Genomic DNA, 17,943 nt, shown 5'->3' with positions numbered 1-17,943 from the left:
ATCCTTTTTACAATTTTTTAAAGTTTGTTTGAGAGAGCGAGAGAGTGCAAGTGGGGGAGGGGCAGAAAGAGAGAGGGGAAGAATGACTCCTAATCAGGCTCCACACTGTCAGTGTGGAGCCTGATGCGGGGCTCGATCTCGATCTCGGGGCCTTTGGACTCTTAACTGATTGAGCCACCTAGGTGCTCTAGTTGTAAATATTCTTAACAAGAGACAGGATTATTTAAAAGACATCTTAAAATAGCTGTAATAAATTGGATTAATGGCAGATGTAAGTATTTAATACTTTATTATGCTCATTATATAAATCTTTAAGCAAGCACATATGGAATATTCCAGCCTTAAGTGCATTTCTTGGAGGGGGAGGATGGATCATAAGAAACAGATTAGGGGAGGACAAAGAAAACGTTTGAGTGATTGGGCAGTGTATTTGGAGTTTACATAATTCTTTATGTATAGAATGCAGTGGAGAAAGCAGAGTCACAAGATGTGACTTCCAGTTCTGTTATTGTAACTTTTTAGCAAAGCCATCATGGACAAGTATTTTAGCCGTTTCTCTTCAGCAAAGGTAGAGAGTTGTAATTATACCAACTTCACAGGATTGAAATGGGAGATCAAAAGAGAAAAGACTAACAAATGCTTTGTAAGCCATATAGCAATATGGAAATTTAAGGTACAATAGGAATAAGAACCATTTTCCTTTCTTAAAATTGTTTGGTTCCCTGGGAAAGTCAAGAGGAGTTTCTGTTTATACTTTAAAAACTAGGAGGAAGAGAACAAATGTGCTTTATAATATACTTAGGAAATTGCTGGTTTCTTTCAAAAAACTTAATGTTATACAGAGAACAAATATCCCCAGCTGCTATTTATGATTGTTTAGATTTTTTTCCTCAAAAATTGCTAGCCTGTCACTTGTTTCATCAACTGCTTGGGCTTATTTTGTGCATCCTAATTTGAATCTGTTTTTTTTTTTCTTCCACCATTAGAAGACAGTCTGAAACTCACCTGTTTTCTGAAGGAGAGTAGGCTTGAGAAGAAACTTCAGGAAATTCACCATCCTCTGAACTAAATCAAATGATTTATTAGTAAACTATATTTTTCAGCTAGATTAGCTCTTGCTGCATAGCAAAGCAAAACTGGAGGCATATGACAATACATGTTTATTGCCTATGCAATGGGTTAGCTAAGCTGTCTGCTTATCATCTGTAGACTCACTGATTTGTCTGTGTTCATCTGGCTGATCTAAGCTGGAAATCACTGGGCAGCCATGGATCCCACACCTTCCTACACCGTAGCCTGGGCACATCCTGGTGATGGAAGCCTTGCAAAAGAGCAAGTTCCAGTGTGTAATCTCATTTCAAGCCCCTGCTTGTGCCATGTCAGCTAAAATCCTATTGGCCAAAGTGAGTCATATAGCTAAGCCCGGTTGCTGGGGCCTGGGCTGGTAACTCCACCTAGAAGTAAGGATAGTGTGTATAGGGAGGGATGAAGATTAGAGCCAAATGATGCAATGTACTGCACTCTTGTTCTGAAAGTACTTACATCAGGGAAACCTTCTAAGTAGTTTCGGTCCTTCTGCTCAGGAGTAGTATATCCTTCTGGTTTTATAGTCTATAGGGATGGCTTATAGCAAAGTCGTATTACCCAATTTTCCTTCTTGTCTGTAGAGGAAAGCATTATCTTTTGAACATTTAACCTTGATTCATTCTTCATGATTGAATTGCTTGTTTTTAATTAGGGAATGAGACTGGTAGACTTCCTTTGTTTTGGTTCTTCATCTAAAATAAAGTTGCAAGCACAACTGCTCAGTGGGGCCAGTGAGGTAACTCACCATGTGAAGCAGGTCCAGTGGGGACTGGGGTAAACAGGAAGGTGCGTGCCTGACTCTAAGGCAACTACGGCGTCCCATGTTGCAATGGGAGAATTCACTCCCAGTGTTGCCAGATCTTTGGATTTTTCAAGAGAAGCTAGAAATTGGAATTTTTATATGAAGTCTCTTTGTTTTCTAATTAAAGCTTTAAAATCACACAGTGGACATTATTTTTAAGTACATGTTGGTTGTCTGTAGTCCTCCAGTGTTCATCCACCCATTTAAGCAAAATGGCGTCAGAAACTTGGGGATGCTAGTCTCCCTTGGTCCATGCTGGTATCTTGCCCAGTCTGAAGCAGTTTGGACAGTTACTGGAAGTTGTCTCTCTGCACAGAGGACTTCATTCTTGCCTGCTATTTTGGGAATAGTGTAAGAAATATTTTTTGGCTGGCAAATGCAAGAGTTCAAAACTAGGATTTAATTACAAATAATAAATCCATCTTGGATTTGTCAGCATCCATTTCTCTTGTAAGTTTTTCTTGAGTTTTCATTTGCTGTTTTTTATCTTGACATGTTTTACTTTTTATTTAATTTTGTAAACTCCCTTGTTGATTTTAGAAGTGTGTGTGGGTGTATATCTAAAATATCTGTATCATTTTGATGGTGAAACAGGGAGGGGATTATTAAGTAACTTTGTTTTCTTTTAAAACTGATACTGATTTTTAGCAACTGGCACATGTATAATTATCCGAGCAGCTCCTAGTGTTTTTCTCCATGTCCGAGTAAGCTGTCCTTTTGTATGGTATATGGCCTTTTCCAGAAATAGCCCCGCTTGGTGGGCACTGGTCCCTGTAACTCTGTTCTTGAACTCAGAGGTACTGGAGTAAAGGGAGCAAAATGCAGCCTAGGAGCTGAGCCTGCCTGGCTTCACCCATGGAATAGAGTGTGGGAGCGTGAGTGGGAGAGAGAGGAAATGCATGGCAGCAACAGGAATAAATGGGACATACAATAAAAAAATCAAATTGTGTGTGTGTGTGTGTGTGTGTGTGTGTGTGTGTGTGTGTGTGTGTGTGTAAATGTTAATTCTCTAAGTTCTTAACTGGAGATGATGATTTAACCAGCACTTGTGCTCCTTGCCCATGCCCTGGGGACATTGGGCAATATCTAGAGACAGTTTTAAATTTACGCCCTGGTGAAGGAATGTGAGAGCTTTGCTTATTTGTACCTTCTTTAGTTCCTTTGAGACAGATGGGTTTTAACTGGTTCCCATTTCTTTTTCTCATCCATCTGTCAAACTTCTCTCATCCTTCGAGATGAGTGGAGGGATCCTTACCTGACTCCCCTGGCATTTTGTCATATTACTTAGCTCACCACGTGTACTACTTTTATGAGTCTTTTTCTCCCCTCAAAGACTGTGATTTTTTAATTTACTTTTATCTTCCATTTCTAATGTAGTGACTCAGTAAATGATAAATGCACGAATCTGTTGCCTCTCTTGATTCTGTTTCCTTTGTCTTACATTATCTACTAACTGGCTGATGGACTGCACAGTTGATTTTGATCTTCTATTAATTTGCCAAAAGCTTTTGAGGATTTGAAGTTCCAAAGGAGCACTGGCATAAAGAAGACATGTACAATTAATAATTGTACGTGGTACTTTCTGCTGGCTTGTTTACTTTTTCTCTTGAGGGAGAAAATAAAGCTCTCAAGTCCTATAGCTATTGAAACAGTGAGAAATGCTTTCTAAAATTTGAACTTAGTGATTAAGCTTAAAAGACACTTCCCACCTCCCCCAATACTCCCCCCAACACATCGTTACCTTGAACATTGAGGACACTTGCCTTGGACAGGGCCAGCTGAGGAGCCATCACCTACTTAACATGCACTAGTCAGCCTGTGTGAAATATCACCCCCTGAGGCTGGGTGCTTATCTTTTATGGAACAGCTTGCAAATCCTAATTGTTTTAAACTGGCTCTGAGGAAAAGAGACTTGAGGACCAATAAATTATAACTCTCCTACATACAAATGTGCATCATTATAATGAAGACAGTCTGATGGCTCTTTAGGTCAAATAACAAAAGAGGTGGACGTGAGCTTGTAAAGATTCACCACAAGTCCTCTTATAGGGTTGAATGTAGTTTTACTCTCTCTGGTTGGTGTTCAGGTCTGTATATGGACATTTGTTTTTGATAGATCCTTAGTGGGAGTGAATTGATGAGAGTTCATTACTTGCTCTGGTGGCTGTATGTCTTCTTTATAAGGTTCATTAAGACAGAAGCAACAATATTTATGCCTTTAAATACTGATGTGTTGGGAACAGCTAAATAAACTATTCTAAGAATTGTACCATCTGGTTTCAGACTGAGAGTGTTCTCTAAGACTCTGGAGACTTTCACCCAAGGTCACCCCTCTTAGTCCTTTCTAGAGTCTTGGAAAAAGCTCACCATCTAAAAAGCAGACAGCGTGCATATTATCACTTTCTCATCAATGAGAAATTTTGTTGTACCAGTAGGTGGTAGTAAGCTGCAGAGAACATTTACTGCTTTTTCTTCAGTTGAAAGAAATGCCTTTCTCACCTTTAACCGGGATTTAGGTGATTCAGCTTCTTTAAATTGTTCTTTAAAAATAAGTAAATAAATAACTGGTTCTTGAAAGAGCTCTTCAGTCATTCTTCAATTTTAGCCACTCTTTTTTTTTTTTTGTCAACAGATGTTATGCTCAAATTTCTTATGATGATGGGAATGGAGTTCTAACCCAATTGAATTTTCTTCTTTTAAATCATTAACCATATTGATAAAGATTTTTCTTGAGCATACATTTATGTTTTTCTACTAGTCTTAATAATTTTTCTTTGGGCTACGAATTGTAACTGCGATGAAAAAAATCATTCATGAACCAGTTTTAATTTGTTCCCAAAGCAAAATTTGATTGCATAAGCTATCAGTGCATATTAGTATGCCTTCATGTAGTCCTTCAACTTTCAAGTTTATTCTAGTATTTAGTATGTTTCTTTATGAGAGTCCATTTTTGAGTCTAATGACTGTCAGCAAAATTGCAAAGGTGGAATCATATAATTGAAAAAAAATTATTCTTTTAGCTCCTAAACTCATGATAAATGGGTCTTTTAGCTCCTAAACTCATGATAAATGGGTCTTTGGTCAGCCAGTATTGTACAGTGTGAAACAGTAGAGACTGGCATTGTGATCCCATCTCTTGAACTCCTTCATTGGTGAAGACTAGTGACATGACCCTACGTAGGCAGATGGTCAAGTAAGTTGCCTGGGAGAAGGAAACTACCACCAAGAACAAGGGAGTTCTGAATACAGCTTTTATTTAAACACCTTTTCCAGGTTGTCCACTTGTTACTAATCTGTTGTATTTATCTTTCTTTTAAGTATACATTATATTTTTCTTTCCACAGTTATTGTGGAAAATTCAGGGAAGATAGGAATGTTTAAAAAAAATAGAAAATGACTGTAATTGCTGGATAGTAAATATACTTTTGGTATATTTTCTTCCCCTTTTAAAGTTGTCTTTTCCTGCTCCTTTAAATTTGTTTACTCACAGTTTATATTCACACACAGACAACATATAATGTATATTACAAAATGGGGACTCATGCTTTTATCCTTGCATTGCTATTAAATGTCTCCAGAAACAGACTTTTTAGAATCTGTATACTGTTTCATTGCATGAAAGGTACTGTGTTTTAATCATTGTTTTATAGTTTGAAATTTAAGTTTTTATTTTCCCTCTATTATAACTTCCCAGTAAATATCCACATATATAAATTCTGTACGTATTCCAGATGATTTTGTTAAGGGAAATTTTTGGAAATGTAGTTAGTGGGTTATAGGTACAAACTGCTCTTGATACATACTGCTTGGTTATTTTCAGACAAGTTAGGTCAATTTACACATCCCCCTTAGGACAGTACAGGACTGCTCTTTTCCCTACCAACCTGGCTAACCATAGATATTATTATTTAACAGAAAAAATTTTAATGGGCTAGCAAATCATCTCATTGTTTAATTTACATTTTAGATTAGGTAGAACAGTGTGTGTGTGTGTGTGTGTGTGTGTGTGTGTGTGTGTGTATGTGTTTAAATTAATGGCCATGCATACACTTTAGTTATGTGACCATTCTCAATATGCTTTTATCAGTGTGGAAGAAATCTAATGCTCTGGGTACATCTAATGCTTCTGGGGGGAAGATTTTCAGAGGCCTGGTCAATTTTCATTAACACCAGTGATAATAGGATATACAATATTTTTTTAAAAATTAAGTTTTTAATTATAAAATAATACAGTCTCAATGGTGAATAAAGTGTGTAATTGACACTGCTTTGTGGTTTTCTTCTTTAGTCAGCTATATTAAGGGATCTTGGGAATTATTTTAATGGCTCTCCATATATTCCCTGTAGGTTCTGATTATGTGGCTGGCATGACCCTCTTGCCAATACTAGTGGCCACTCCTTTCTCTTTTGTTTCTCCCTCCCTCTGTCAACTCTGTGTCTGGGGAGTCATGGTGTTGGCTGATGAGACATGGGCATCTTTTTTTTTTTTTTTTTTTTTTATGAAATTTATTGACAAATTGGTTTCCATACAACACCCAGTGCTCATCCCAAAAGGTGCCCTCCTCAATACCCATCACCCACCCTCTCCTCCCTCCCACCCCCCATCAACCCTCAGTTTGTTCTCAGTTTTTAACAGTCTCTTATGCTTTGGCTCTCTCCCATTCTAACCTCTTTTTTTTTTTTTTCCTTCCCCTCCCCCATGGGTTCCTGTGAAGTTTCTCAGGATCCACATAAGAGTGAAACCATATGGTATCTGTCTTTCTCTGTATGGCTTATTTCACTTAGCATCACACTCTCCAGTTCCATCCACGTTGCTACAAAAGGCCATATTTCATTTTTTCTCATTCCCACGTAATATTCCATTGTGTATATAAACCACAATTTCTTTATCCATTCATCAGTTGATGGACATTTAGGCTCTTTCCATACTTTGGCTATTGTTGAGAGTGCTGCTATGAACATTGGGGTACAAGTGGCCCTATGCATCAGTACTCCTGTATCCCTTGGATAAATTCCTACCAGTGCTATTGCTGGGTCATAGGGTAGGTCTATTTTTAATTTTCTGAGGAACCTCCACACTGCTTTCCAGAGCGGCTGCACCAATTTGCATTCCCACCAACAGTGCAAGAGGGTTCCCGTTTCTCCACATCCTCTCCAGCATCTATAGTCTCCTGATTTGTTCATTTTGGCCACTCTGACTGGCGTGAGGTGATACCTGAGTGTGGTTTTGATTTGTATTTCCCTGATAAGGAGCGACGCTGAACATCTTTTCATGTGCCTGTTGGCCATCTGGATGTCTTCTTTAGAGAAGTGTCTATTCATGTTTTCTGCCCATTTCTTCACTGGGTTATTTGTTTTTCGGGTGTGGAGTTTGGTGAGCTCTTTATAGATTTTGGATACTAGCCCTTTGTCCGATATGTCATTTGCAAGTATCTTTTCCCATTCCGTTGGTTGCCTTTTAGTTTTGTTGGTTGTTTCCTTTGCTGTGCAGAAGCTTTTTATCTTCATGAGGTCCCAGTAGTTCATTTTTGCTTTTAATTCCCTTGTCTTTGGGGATATGTCAAGTAAGAAATTGCTACGACTGAGGTCAGAGAGGTCTTTTCCTGCTTTCTCCTCTAGGGTTTTGATTGTTTCCTGTCTCACATTCAGGTCCTTTATCCATTTTGAGTTTATTTTTGTGAATGGTGTGAGAAAGTGGTCTAGTTTCAACCTTCTGCATGTTGCTGTCCAGTTCTCCCAGCACCATTTGTTAAAGAGACTGTCTCTTTCCTGCTTTGTCAAAGATGAGTTGGCCATACGTTTGTGGGTCTAGTTCTGGGGTTTCTATTCTATTCCATTGGTCTATGTGTCTGTTTTTGTGCCAATACCATGCTGTCTTGATGATGACAGCTTTGTAGTAGAGGCTACAGTCTGGGATTGTGATGCCTCCTGCTTTGGTCTTCTTCTTCAAAATTCCTTTGGCTATTCGGGGCCTTTTGTGGTTCCATATGAATTTTAGGATTGCTTGTTCTAGTTTCGAGAAGAATGCTGGTGCAATTTTGATTGGGATTGCATTGAATGTGTAGATAGCTTTGGGTAGTATTGACATTTTGACAATATTTATTTTTCCAATCCATGAGCAGGGAATGTCTTTCCATTTCTTTAAATCTTCTTCAATTTCCTTCATAAGCTTTTTATAGTTTTCAGCATACAGATCCTTTACATCTTTGGTTAGATTTATTCCTAGGTATTTTATGCTTCTTGGTGCAATTGTGAATGGGATCAGTTTCTTTATTTGTCTTTCTGTTGCTTCATTGTTAGTGTATAAGAATGCAACTGATTTCTGTACATTGATTTTGTATCCTGCAACTTTGCTGAATTCCTGTATCAGTTCTAGCAGACTTTTGGTGGAGTCTATCGGATTTTCCATGTATAGTATCATGTCATCTGCAAAAAGCGAAAGCGTGACTTCATCTTTGCCAATTTTGATGCCTTTGATTTCCTTTTGTTGTCTGATTGCTGATGCTAGAACTTCCAGCACTATGTTAAACAGCAGCGGTGAGAGTGGGCATCCTTGTCGTGTTCCTGATCTCAGGGAAAAAGCTCTCAGTTTTTCCCCGTTGAGGATGATGTTAGCTGTGGGCTTTTCATAAATGGCTTTTATGATCTTTAAGTATGTTCCTTCTATCCCGACTTTCTCAAGGGTTTTTATTAAGAAAGGGTGCTGGATTTTGTCGAAGGCCTTTTCTGCATCGATTGACAGGATCATGTGGTTCTTCTCTTTTTTTTGTTAATGTGATGTATCACGTTGATTGATTTGCGAATGTTGAACCAGCCCTGCATCCCAGGAATGAATCCCACTTGATCATGGTGAATAATTCTTTTTATATGCCGTTGAATTCGATTTGCTAGTATCTTATTGAGAATTTTTGCATCCATGTTCATCAGGGATATTGGCCTGTACTCTTTTTTTACTGGGTCTCTGTCTGGTTTAGGAATCAAAGTCATACTGCCTTCATAGAATGAGTCTGGAAGTTTTCCTTCCCTTTCTATTTCTTGGAATAGCTTGAGAAGGATAGGTATTATCTCTGCTTTAAACGTCTGGTAGAACTCCCCTGGGAAGCCATCTGGTCCTGGACTCTTATTTGTTGGGAGATTTTTGATAACCGATTCAATTTCTTCGCTGGTTATGGGTCTGTTCAAGCTTTCTATTTCCTCCTGATTGAGTTTTGGAAGAGTGTGGGTGTTCAGGAATTTGTCCATTTCTTCCAGGTTGTCCAGTTTGTTGGCATATAATTTTTCATAGTATTCCCTGATAATTGTTTGTATCTCTGAGGGATTGGTTGTAATAATTCCATTTTCATTCATGATTTTATCTATTTGGGTCATCTCCCTTTTCTTTTTGAGAAGCCTGGCTAGAGGTTTGTCAATTTTGTTTATTTTTTCAAAAAACCAACTCTTGGTTTCGTTGATCTGCTCTACAGTTTTTTTAGATTCTATATTGTTTATTTCTGCTCTGATCTTTATTATTTCTCTTCTTCTGCTGGGTTTAGGCTGCCTTTGCTGTTCTGCTTCTAGTTCCTTTAGGTGTGCTGTTAGGTTTTGTATTTGGGATTTTTCTTGTTTCTTGAGATAGGCCTGGATTGCAATGTATTTTCCTCTCAGGACTGCCTTTGCTGCGTCCCAAAGTGTTTGGATTGTTGTACTTTCATTTTCGTTTGTTTCCATATATTTTTTAATTTCTTCTCTAATTGCCTGGTTGACCCACTCATTCTTTAGTAGGGTGTTCTTTAACCTCCATGCTTTTGGAGGTTTTCCAGACTTTTTTCTGTGGTTGATTTCAAGCTTCATAGCATTGTGGTCTGAAAGTAAGCATGGTATAATTTCACTTCTTGTAAACTTATGAAGGGCTGTTTTGTGACCCAGTATATGATCTATCTTGGAGAATGTTCCATGTGCACTCGAGAAGAAAGTATATTCTGTTGCTTTGGGATGCAGAGTTCTAAATATATCTGTCAAGTCCATCTGATCCAATGTCTCATTCAGGGCCCTTGTTTCTTTATTGACCGTGTGTCTAGATGATCTATCCATTTCTGCAAGTGGGGTGTTAAAGTCCCCTGCAATTACCACATTCTTATCAATAAGGTTGCTTATGTTTATGAGTAATTGTTTTATATATTTGGGGGCTCCGGTATTTGGCGCATAGACATTTATAATTGTTAGCTCTTCCTGATGGATAGACCCTGTAACTATTATATAATGTCCTTCTTCATCTCTTGTTACAGCCTTTAATTGAAAGTCTAGTTTGTCTGATAGAAGTATGGCTACTCCAGCTTTCTTTTGGCTTCCAGTCGCATGATAAATAGTTCTCCATCCCCTCACTCTCAATCTAAAGGTGTCCTCAGGTCTAAAATGAGTCTCTTGTAGACAGCAAATAGATGGGTCTGGTTTTTTTTTATCCATTCTGATACCCTATGTCTTTTGGTTGGTGCATTTAATCCATTTACATTCAGTGTTATTATAGAAAGATACAGGTTTAGAGTCATTGTGATGTCTGTATGTTTTATGCTTGTAGTGATGTCTCTGGGACTTTGTCTCACAGGATCCCCCTTAGGATCTCTTGTAGGGCTGGTTTAGTGGTGACAAATTCCTTCAGTTTTTGTTTGTTTGGGAAGACCTTTATCTCTCCTTCTATTCTAAATGACAGACTTGCTGGGTAAAGGATTCTTGGCTGCATATTTTTTCTGTCTAGCACCCTGAAAATCTCATGCCAATTCTTTCTGGCCTGCCAAGTTTCAAAAGAGAGATCAGTCACGAGTCTTATAGGTCTCCCTTTATATGTGAGGGCACGTTTACCCCTTGCTGCTTTCAGAATTTTCTCTTTATCCTTGTATTTTGCCAGTTTCACTATGATATGTCGTGCAGAAGATCGATTCAAGTTACGTCTGAAGGGAGTTCTCTGTGCCTCTTGGATTTCAGTGCCTTTTTCCTTCCCCAGTTCAGGGAAGTTCTCAGCTATTATTTCTTCAAGTACCCCTTCAGCACCTTTCCCTCTCTCTTCCTCCTCTGGGATACCAATTATGCGTATATTATTTCTTTTTAGTGTATCACTTAGTTCTCTAATTTTCCCCTCATACTCCTGGATTTTTTTTATCTCTCTTTTTCTCAGCTTCCTCTTTTTCCATAACTTTACCTTCTAGTTCACCTATTCTCTCCTCTGCCTCTTCAAGCCGAGCTGTGGTGGTTTCCATTTTGTTATGCATTTCGTTTAAAGCGTTTTTCATCTCCTCGTGAATGTTCCTTAGTCCCTTGATCTCTGTAGCAAGAGATTCTCTGCTGTCCCTTATACTGTTTTCAAGCCCAGCGATTAATTTTATGACTATTATTCTAAATTCACTTTCTGTTATATTATTTAAATCCTTTTTGATCAGCTCATTAGCTGTTGTTATTTCCTGGAGATTCTTCTGAGAGGAATTCTTCCGTTTGGTCATTTTGGATAGTCCCTGGCGTGGTGAAGACCTGCAGGGCACTTCCCCTGTGCTGTGGAGTATAACTGGAGTTGGTGGGCGGGGCCGCAGTCAGACCTGATGTCTGCCCCCAGCCCACCGCTGGGGCCACAGTCAGACTGGTGTGTGCCTTCTCTTCCCCTCTCCTAGGGGCGGGATTCACTGTGGGGTGGTGTGGCTCGTCTGGGCTTCTTGCATCCTGCCAGGCTTGTGATGCTGGGGATCTGGCGTATTAGCTGGGGTGGGTAGGCAAGGTGCACGGGGCAGGAGGGGCAGGCTTAGATCGCTTCTCCTTAGGTGATCCACTTCAGGAAGGGCCCTGTGGCAGCGGGAGGGAGTCAGATCCGCTGCCGGAGGTTTGGCTCCGCAGAAGCGCAGAGTTGGGTGTTTGCTCGGAGCGAGCAAGTTCCCTGGCAGGAACTGGTTCTCTTTGGGATTTTGGCTGGGGGGTGGGCGGGGGAGATGGTGCTGGCGAGCGCCTTTGTTCCCCACCAAACTGAGCTCTGTTGTCAGGGGGCTCAGCAGCTCTCCCTCCCTTTGTCCTCCAGCCTTCCCGCTTTCTGAGCAGAGCTGTTAACTTATGACCTCCCAGACGCTAAGTCGCGCTTGTTGTGGGAACACAGTCCGTCAGGCCCCTCCGCTTTTGCCAGCCAGACTCGGGGGCTCTGCTTGGCTGGCGAGCCGCCCCTCCGCCCCGGTTCCCTCCCGCCAGTCCGCGGAGCGCGCACCGCCTCGCCGCCCTTCTTACCATCTTCCGTGGGCCTCTCGTCTGCGTTTGGCTCCGGCGACTCCATTCTGCTAATCCTCTGGCGGTTTTCTGGGTTATTTGGGCAGGTGTAGATGGAATCTAAGTGATCAGCAGGACGTGCGGTGAGCCCAGCGTCCTCCTAAGCCGCCATCTTGCAAAAACCCTGGGCATGTTTTGATAAGGTTGAATCTCTGCCACCACGGCTGCCTTTTTTGTTGTGACACTTAGGGTAGGGGCTCACTCACTCACTTTTGTGGGTCATGTTTGACCTTGTGAGTTGTCAGTAGTTAAAGAGAGTGCTCAGTTTTTATGAACAATGAAAGTAGTCTGATTTCTGTTTTTATTATGGATTCTTTAATGCTTCTTCGTTCAGCATTTATGACACTTATGTATAATTAACGTGCTTAGTTGCTGAATGTTTCATATTTTATATAAACAGAAGTCCCACAGAATTCTCAGATCAATCTCATCTTACATCTTGATATCTCTACAGGAGTTCCATCAGATGCAGGAGTTTGAACATCTTTTATTGCTCAAAGTAATTGAAATTAATAGCTGAAGACTGTGTGTGTGTGTGTTTACCAGTGAAATTCATGCTGGAAAGTGTGATTTTCTCTTATTAAAAAATATGTAATCCCTAGTAGGGGTAAGTGAGAGGTCTTTCTTTTTCTTTTGTATTAAGTGACAGCTACACTTAATTTAGTTCATGTTTTATTTTAAAGTTGGATACCCCAGTGTTTTCACTTGTTATACACATACTTTCCAGGTGCATTCAGAATAAAGATCCAGAAAGTCTAGAATATTCTAGATCATTATCAAAAGCTTTCATTACACTGCATTTAATAAACCAGAAAAAATGGCCATATAGATTTTAGGAAGATTATAACAATGTTGAAGATTGTTAACCCTCCATTAAGCAAAAAATGAAATTATTGGGATATTCAACAAACTTCCACTTTTGAGCAGTGAGTTTTCTCTCATCCTTCTCTATCCCAATATTTTTTTTTCTTTAAATTCCATAAAAGATTTTCTGAAACTTTTGAGATTGTCATGCATGAAATGATTTTCTTTTGCATTAAGTCAAAAATTGGGGTAAGGATGGGAAGAAAGCATATTTAGGGAATTTTCTGCTGATGAAACTATACTCAGGATGTTTGGCTTTCTCTTTTGGTGGAGATGTTGGGGATGCCTTCTTCTCACATACTTGTTATTATGGAATTTTTACCTCTGTTAATAGCATTTAATTCTGTATTTTAAATTAAGGTTCATGAGGGGTGCCTGGCTGGCTCAGTCAGTAGAGCATGCGACTCCTGATTTCACGGTTGTGAGTGTGAGCCCAACACTGGGTGTAGAGATGATAAAATCTCTTAAATCTCTAAAATCTCTTAGAGATAATAAAATCTCTTAAAAATAAAATCATAACAAAAGAAGGTGCATGAGAGTGTTCACTCTACACTGAATTGGGTTTCCTTATTTTAGGTCATTTTGTGACTGTTGTATTTTTGTTTAAAGATAACACATGTTGTTACAACTTTGTAGAACGGACTTCAGACTAATATTGAGACCTATCAAGACCTACTAAGTCTTAGCTTAGAGAGTAACTTTTTGGTTTTTCAATTGTAGAGATGCCAATCTACGAGCACCTTCTACCTTGCAATGTTGTAAGATTACATGAGATACTGTAAGAGTGCTTTTAAAATTTAGAAACATTGCACAAAACTAAGAGAATATTATTTGCAGTTGTAAACATGACTAAAATCGTATCTGAGGAATTGTTCACGTGAAGTGGAAAAAATGAAGGAGAGAGAATTGCGTGGGGAAGTGACCTGTATTTTCAGGCTACGTGTTTGGAAATTGTGATATGCCAAAGGACTAATGTAATAAATACTTAAGATCACGATGCAGGTAGTTAATTTAATCTCATATGTCCATGCTCTTTACTATTTGATTGACCTTAACCTGGGTTTGTTTTCAGGATTGTGTACATCAATGGCAGAATCCTCCAGCGATTCAGAACACTTTCGCTCTCGTGACCGATTGAGTCGATGGGCTGCCAGGTCAACATACAGGGAAAGTCTAAGTCGTCCTACAGTAGGCGTCACTGAGAAGGTCAACACTATAACGAGTACTTTACAGGTTAGTTTAACAGTGGTTGCATTTAATAGATTTTCAGTAGTTTAAACTGAGAAATAGTTTTGGTCAGTGTATTAGTTTTTTGCTGCCATAGCAAATTACCACAAACTAATTATATAATTAAATAATGATATATAATTTATAATTGTTTGTAATTAATAATTAAAATACCAAAGTTATTTTCTTATAGTTCTGCACATCAAAATACAACACTGGTCTCATTGGACCCAAATCAGGGTTCGGTAGGGCTGCTTTCCTTCCTGGAACCCCATGGGACTCTGTTCCTTTGCCTCTTCCAGCTTTCAGGGGCTGCCTACATTTTTTTGGGATCCTCTTCCTTCATCTTCAAGCCAGCAAGGGTGGGTTGAGTCCTCACTTCACATCACTCTGACTACTCTTCTGCTTCCCTCTTCTACTCCTAAGGATGCTTGTGATTACATTGGGTTCGCCCAATAATCCAGGATAATATTCCCATCTCTAGGTCCTTCACTTGAGCTGTATATCATATCTACAAAATCTCTGTTGCCATGGGAGGTTACAAATACACAAGTCACAAGGATTAGGACTTGAACGTCTTATTGTGCCTAGCACAGTCAGTAAAGATATTGAAATATGTGATAGGTTGTGGAAGCATTTTGGGATGAGGCAGTATGCCCAAATAAAATGTGTGGGAGTGCAACGAGTAGGAAGTACCACAGTTTAGCTTCTTGTGGTCATGTGCCTTTGAGAGTAACTGCTCATATTTTGACTAGGCAGATTATTCATGGATGAACAATATTGAGATGCCATTTTTATTTGGGGGCTAACTTTTGGCAGTTTGAAAGGCAACCTTTTAGAAGTTTGAGTGGAGGCAGTATATATCCTTTATGTAGAAAGGGCTTGGGAAAAGAGGTGGGTGAAGGGTAACAACACAGCCATACCGAGGGTGAGGGGGGGTGGGGGAAGAAAACTCAGAAATAGAGGTTTTTTTTTTTTCCCCAGCCCCTTAATCTCTTATTTTTGCTTTGCCTGGATAAGCATGGATTTTGGTTTTTAATTGCTTTGGGTTAGTATTCTTTAAAAAAAAATTTTTTTTTTTTAATGTTCATTTTTGAGAGAAAGAGAGACAGAACATGAGCAGGGGAGGGGCAGAGAGAGAGAGAGAGGGAGACACAGAATCCAAAGCAGGCTCCAGGCTCTGAGCTGTCAGCCCAGAGCCCGATGCGGGGCTCAAACTTGTGAACCGCAAGATCATGACCTGAGCTGAAGTTGGACACTTAACTGACTAAGCCACCCAGGCACCCCTGGATTAGTATTCTTAATGAGAAGAGGCTAATTTCTGGTGGAGGGACCATAATTTGATTTAAAACTCACAAGGCTCTTTTTAAACTTACATAAACTAGCATAACATTGGATTTTTGGAGTACAAATAAATCCTTGTACTTTCCAACCAATGAGGAGACACATTAGTAAGTGTATCTTTTTTTGAAAGAAATGCCTCCATTAATTTCTGAGGTAAACCTAGCACATTTGGGTGGAAACCATTTTTGTTGAGATTAGAACTAAATTTGTTGTTTATAGCTAAAGGTTAAAGGATACTTTTTCTTCTAATCAAGTTCCACAGTGAAGTAATAATTAAAATAACATCGTTCCTAATGATTTGCTTCTCTTATACACAATCTAAAAGGTTTGTTCTCTCAGGATTCCTTTTCTATGAAGGAAGTGTGAATTAGTTGAGGTGCACAAATTAATAATGAGGAGTCTTTTCAAATTAGGGTTTTGTTCCTGACTTATTGTGGAACATTGGATAAGGATTTAAATTATGTACTTCAGATTTCACACAAGTAAATTGTGGATGGATTTGAGTTTCTCTCTCAGTGGTTTTTATATGATTTATCTGATATTTAAGAAGTACTGTATATTAATATCCAACTTAGGTATGATATAATTGTACCTTTCACAAATGGTTGACTTAGTTGTTTGACATACTACTAAGATTGAGAAAAGCGTTGTTTGCAACAATTATTAAAATCCATTTTCTTTTTTAAGGACACCAGTCGGAACCTGCGACAAGTAGACCAGATGCTTGGACAGTATCGAGAATATAGTAATGGACAGGCGGGTGCTATAGAACATGTGAGAATGTTTACATATGTTTGTATTTTTTCTTACTCACCTTTTTGGAAATGCAGTTGTTGAGAAGTAGGGATCTGAGATAAAGGAGAGAACCACTGTGAACCTTTAGCTTTTAGACTGCTTTACTATTTTGTAGTAGGTTAGCTTGTCAGATGGATTGCCAACCAGCTTATATAGATTAGTCTATTGAATTTGAAAGTTTTAAGTCAAAGGAGGAAGTATTCAGGATGTTAATTAAATTGAGACTAAATTTGGGCTGGGGATACTCCTCATGGGAGTTAAGAATTTTATGGAGGGTTTCTTTTAAAGTAATACATGCTCATTGTTTAAATAAATTATAAAACTATCTCTTAGCTCCTCTCAGTTCTACTCCAAACAGGTAACAATCTGACAGTTCCTTGTATATCCTTCCAAGCATGTTCTATGCATGTATACACATAACTACCTTATTAATAATAGGAGTTAATTCTTTGCTTTTTAGTTTATTAGTGAAAACTTAAAAAATATTAAGTAGTAGCAGGAACAAACCTACTTTGTCATGTTGAATGTTAGATGCATAATTATGGTAGCAAATTCCCTTTGAATTGAGGAATTGAGAAATGAAATTATGTGTTAGGTAAACTTCTGTATAGATAAACATTTAAAACACAAAATGTACTCTATGGCATTAAACCTATGTAGGAGGCCTAGAGCTGAATGATGCTGAACTTTGGGGGTGTGGTTTTATACACAGGAGGTAAATAAACTCAACAAGTATTCCATTTCCATCTGAGTTATTAAGTACATAGAATGCAAAGCTACTCATAAAAATTATGAGTAATTTTTATGGAAAAATCTAAACATTTGATGTAGTGTTTCCCTCCTGAGATGATCTTCCCCAACAAGAGAACTGTGAGAATTACTCCTGTTGGTTTGTAAAGCCTAAGGGTCAAGAGTCCGGTCACTTTTTTGATGACGTTTACTTGAAATATATACATCATTTCACTTTTTTCCCTTGAATCTTTATAACCTCCAATCCTATATTTTATTTTTTGCTCCTTAAATGTGAAGGTCTCTCTATGAGGAGTTGAGCAGGGTTAAAGCATCAGCGATGGGTCTGTAGGACCTTCTAGAGAAGCAGCACCTTCCTTTTCTTGGTCTCTTTGGGAATTTCTCCATATGCTTAGTATATCCCAGACACTTTTTGTATATTAACTCATTTAGTTCTCTCAATAATCCCATTAGGTAGGTACTTTGATTATCCTCATTTGCAAGATAAAAACACCGGGCACAGAATGCTGGCTAACTTGCCCATGGTCTCACAGTTAGTTAGCAACAGACCCATGGATAGGCTGTTATCCCAAAGCTCAGCATCAGGATTCATTTACCTCACTGAGTCATGGTTGCTCACATTTTTGTGATGCTGTGAGTTCATATTTCTGAAGATTGGGATTTTGGATTCAAAGTTTGAAGGGCTAAATACTTTATGTTGCTAAACTACATTTTAGAGATTATTCTAACTGACTGAACAGCAGAAACCCACTGTCACACAAGTCATTAATGTTACAGCTCATACAATGTCCAGAATGAGAGTT

General features: G+C 38.8%; 1 protein-coding gene across 6 annotated transcripts in view; it reads left to right on the top strand.

Annotated features, from left to right (window-relative positions):
• The window catches only part of CEP128 (centrosomal protein 128), a 389,769-nt gene that overhangs the window by 7,981 nt on the left and 363,845 nt on the right, over positions 1-17,943 (top strand). For all 6 annotated transcript variants that reach the window (XM_047863629.1, XM_047863627.1, XM_047863628.1 and 3 more), the window contains exons 3-4: positions 14,097-14,257; positions 16,283-16,369. In XM_047863629.1, the coding sequence (XP_047719585.1) occupies positions 14,111-14,257; positions 16,283-16,369 (234 nt within the window). In that variant the 5' untranslated portion in view covers positions 14,097-14,110. The remainder of the gene's footprint in view (positions 1-14,096; positions 14,258-16,282; positions 16,370-17,943) is intronic.

The sequence above is a fragment of the Prionailurus viverrinus genome, chromosome B3 (genome assembly GCF_022837055.1).
Source record: "Prionailurus viverrinus isolate Anna chromosome B3, UM_Priviv_1.0, whole genome shotgun sequence".
In the NCBI taxonomy this organism is placed as follows: domain Eukaryota; kingdom Metazoa; phylum Chordata; class Mammalia; order Carnivora; family Felidae; genus Prionailurus; species Prionailurus viverrinus.
Note: the sequence above shows the minus strand (reverse complement) of the source record. Positions and strands in the feature narration are given on the sequence as shown.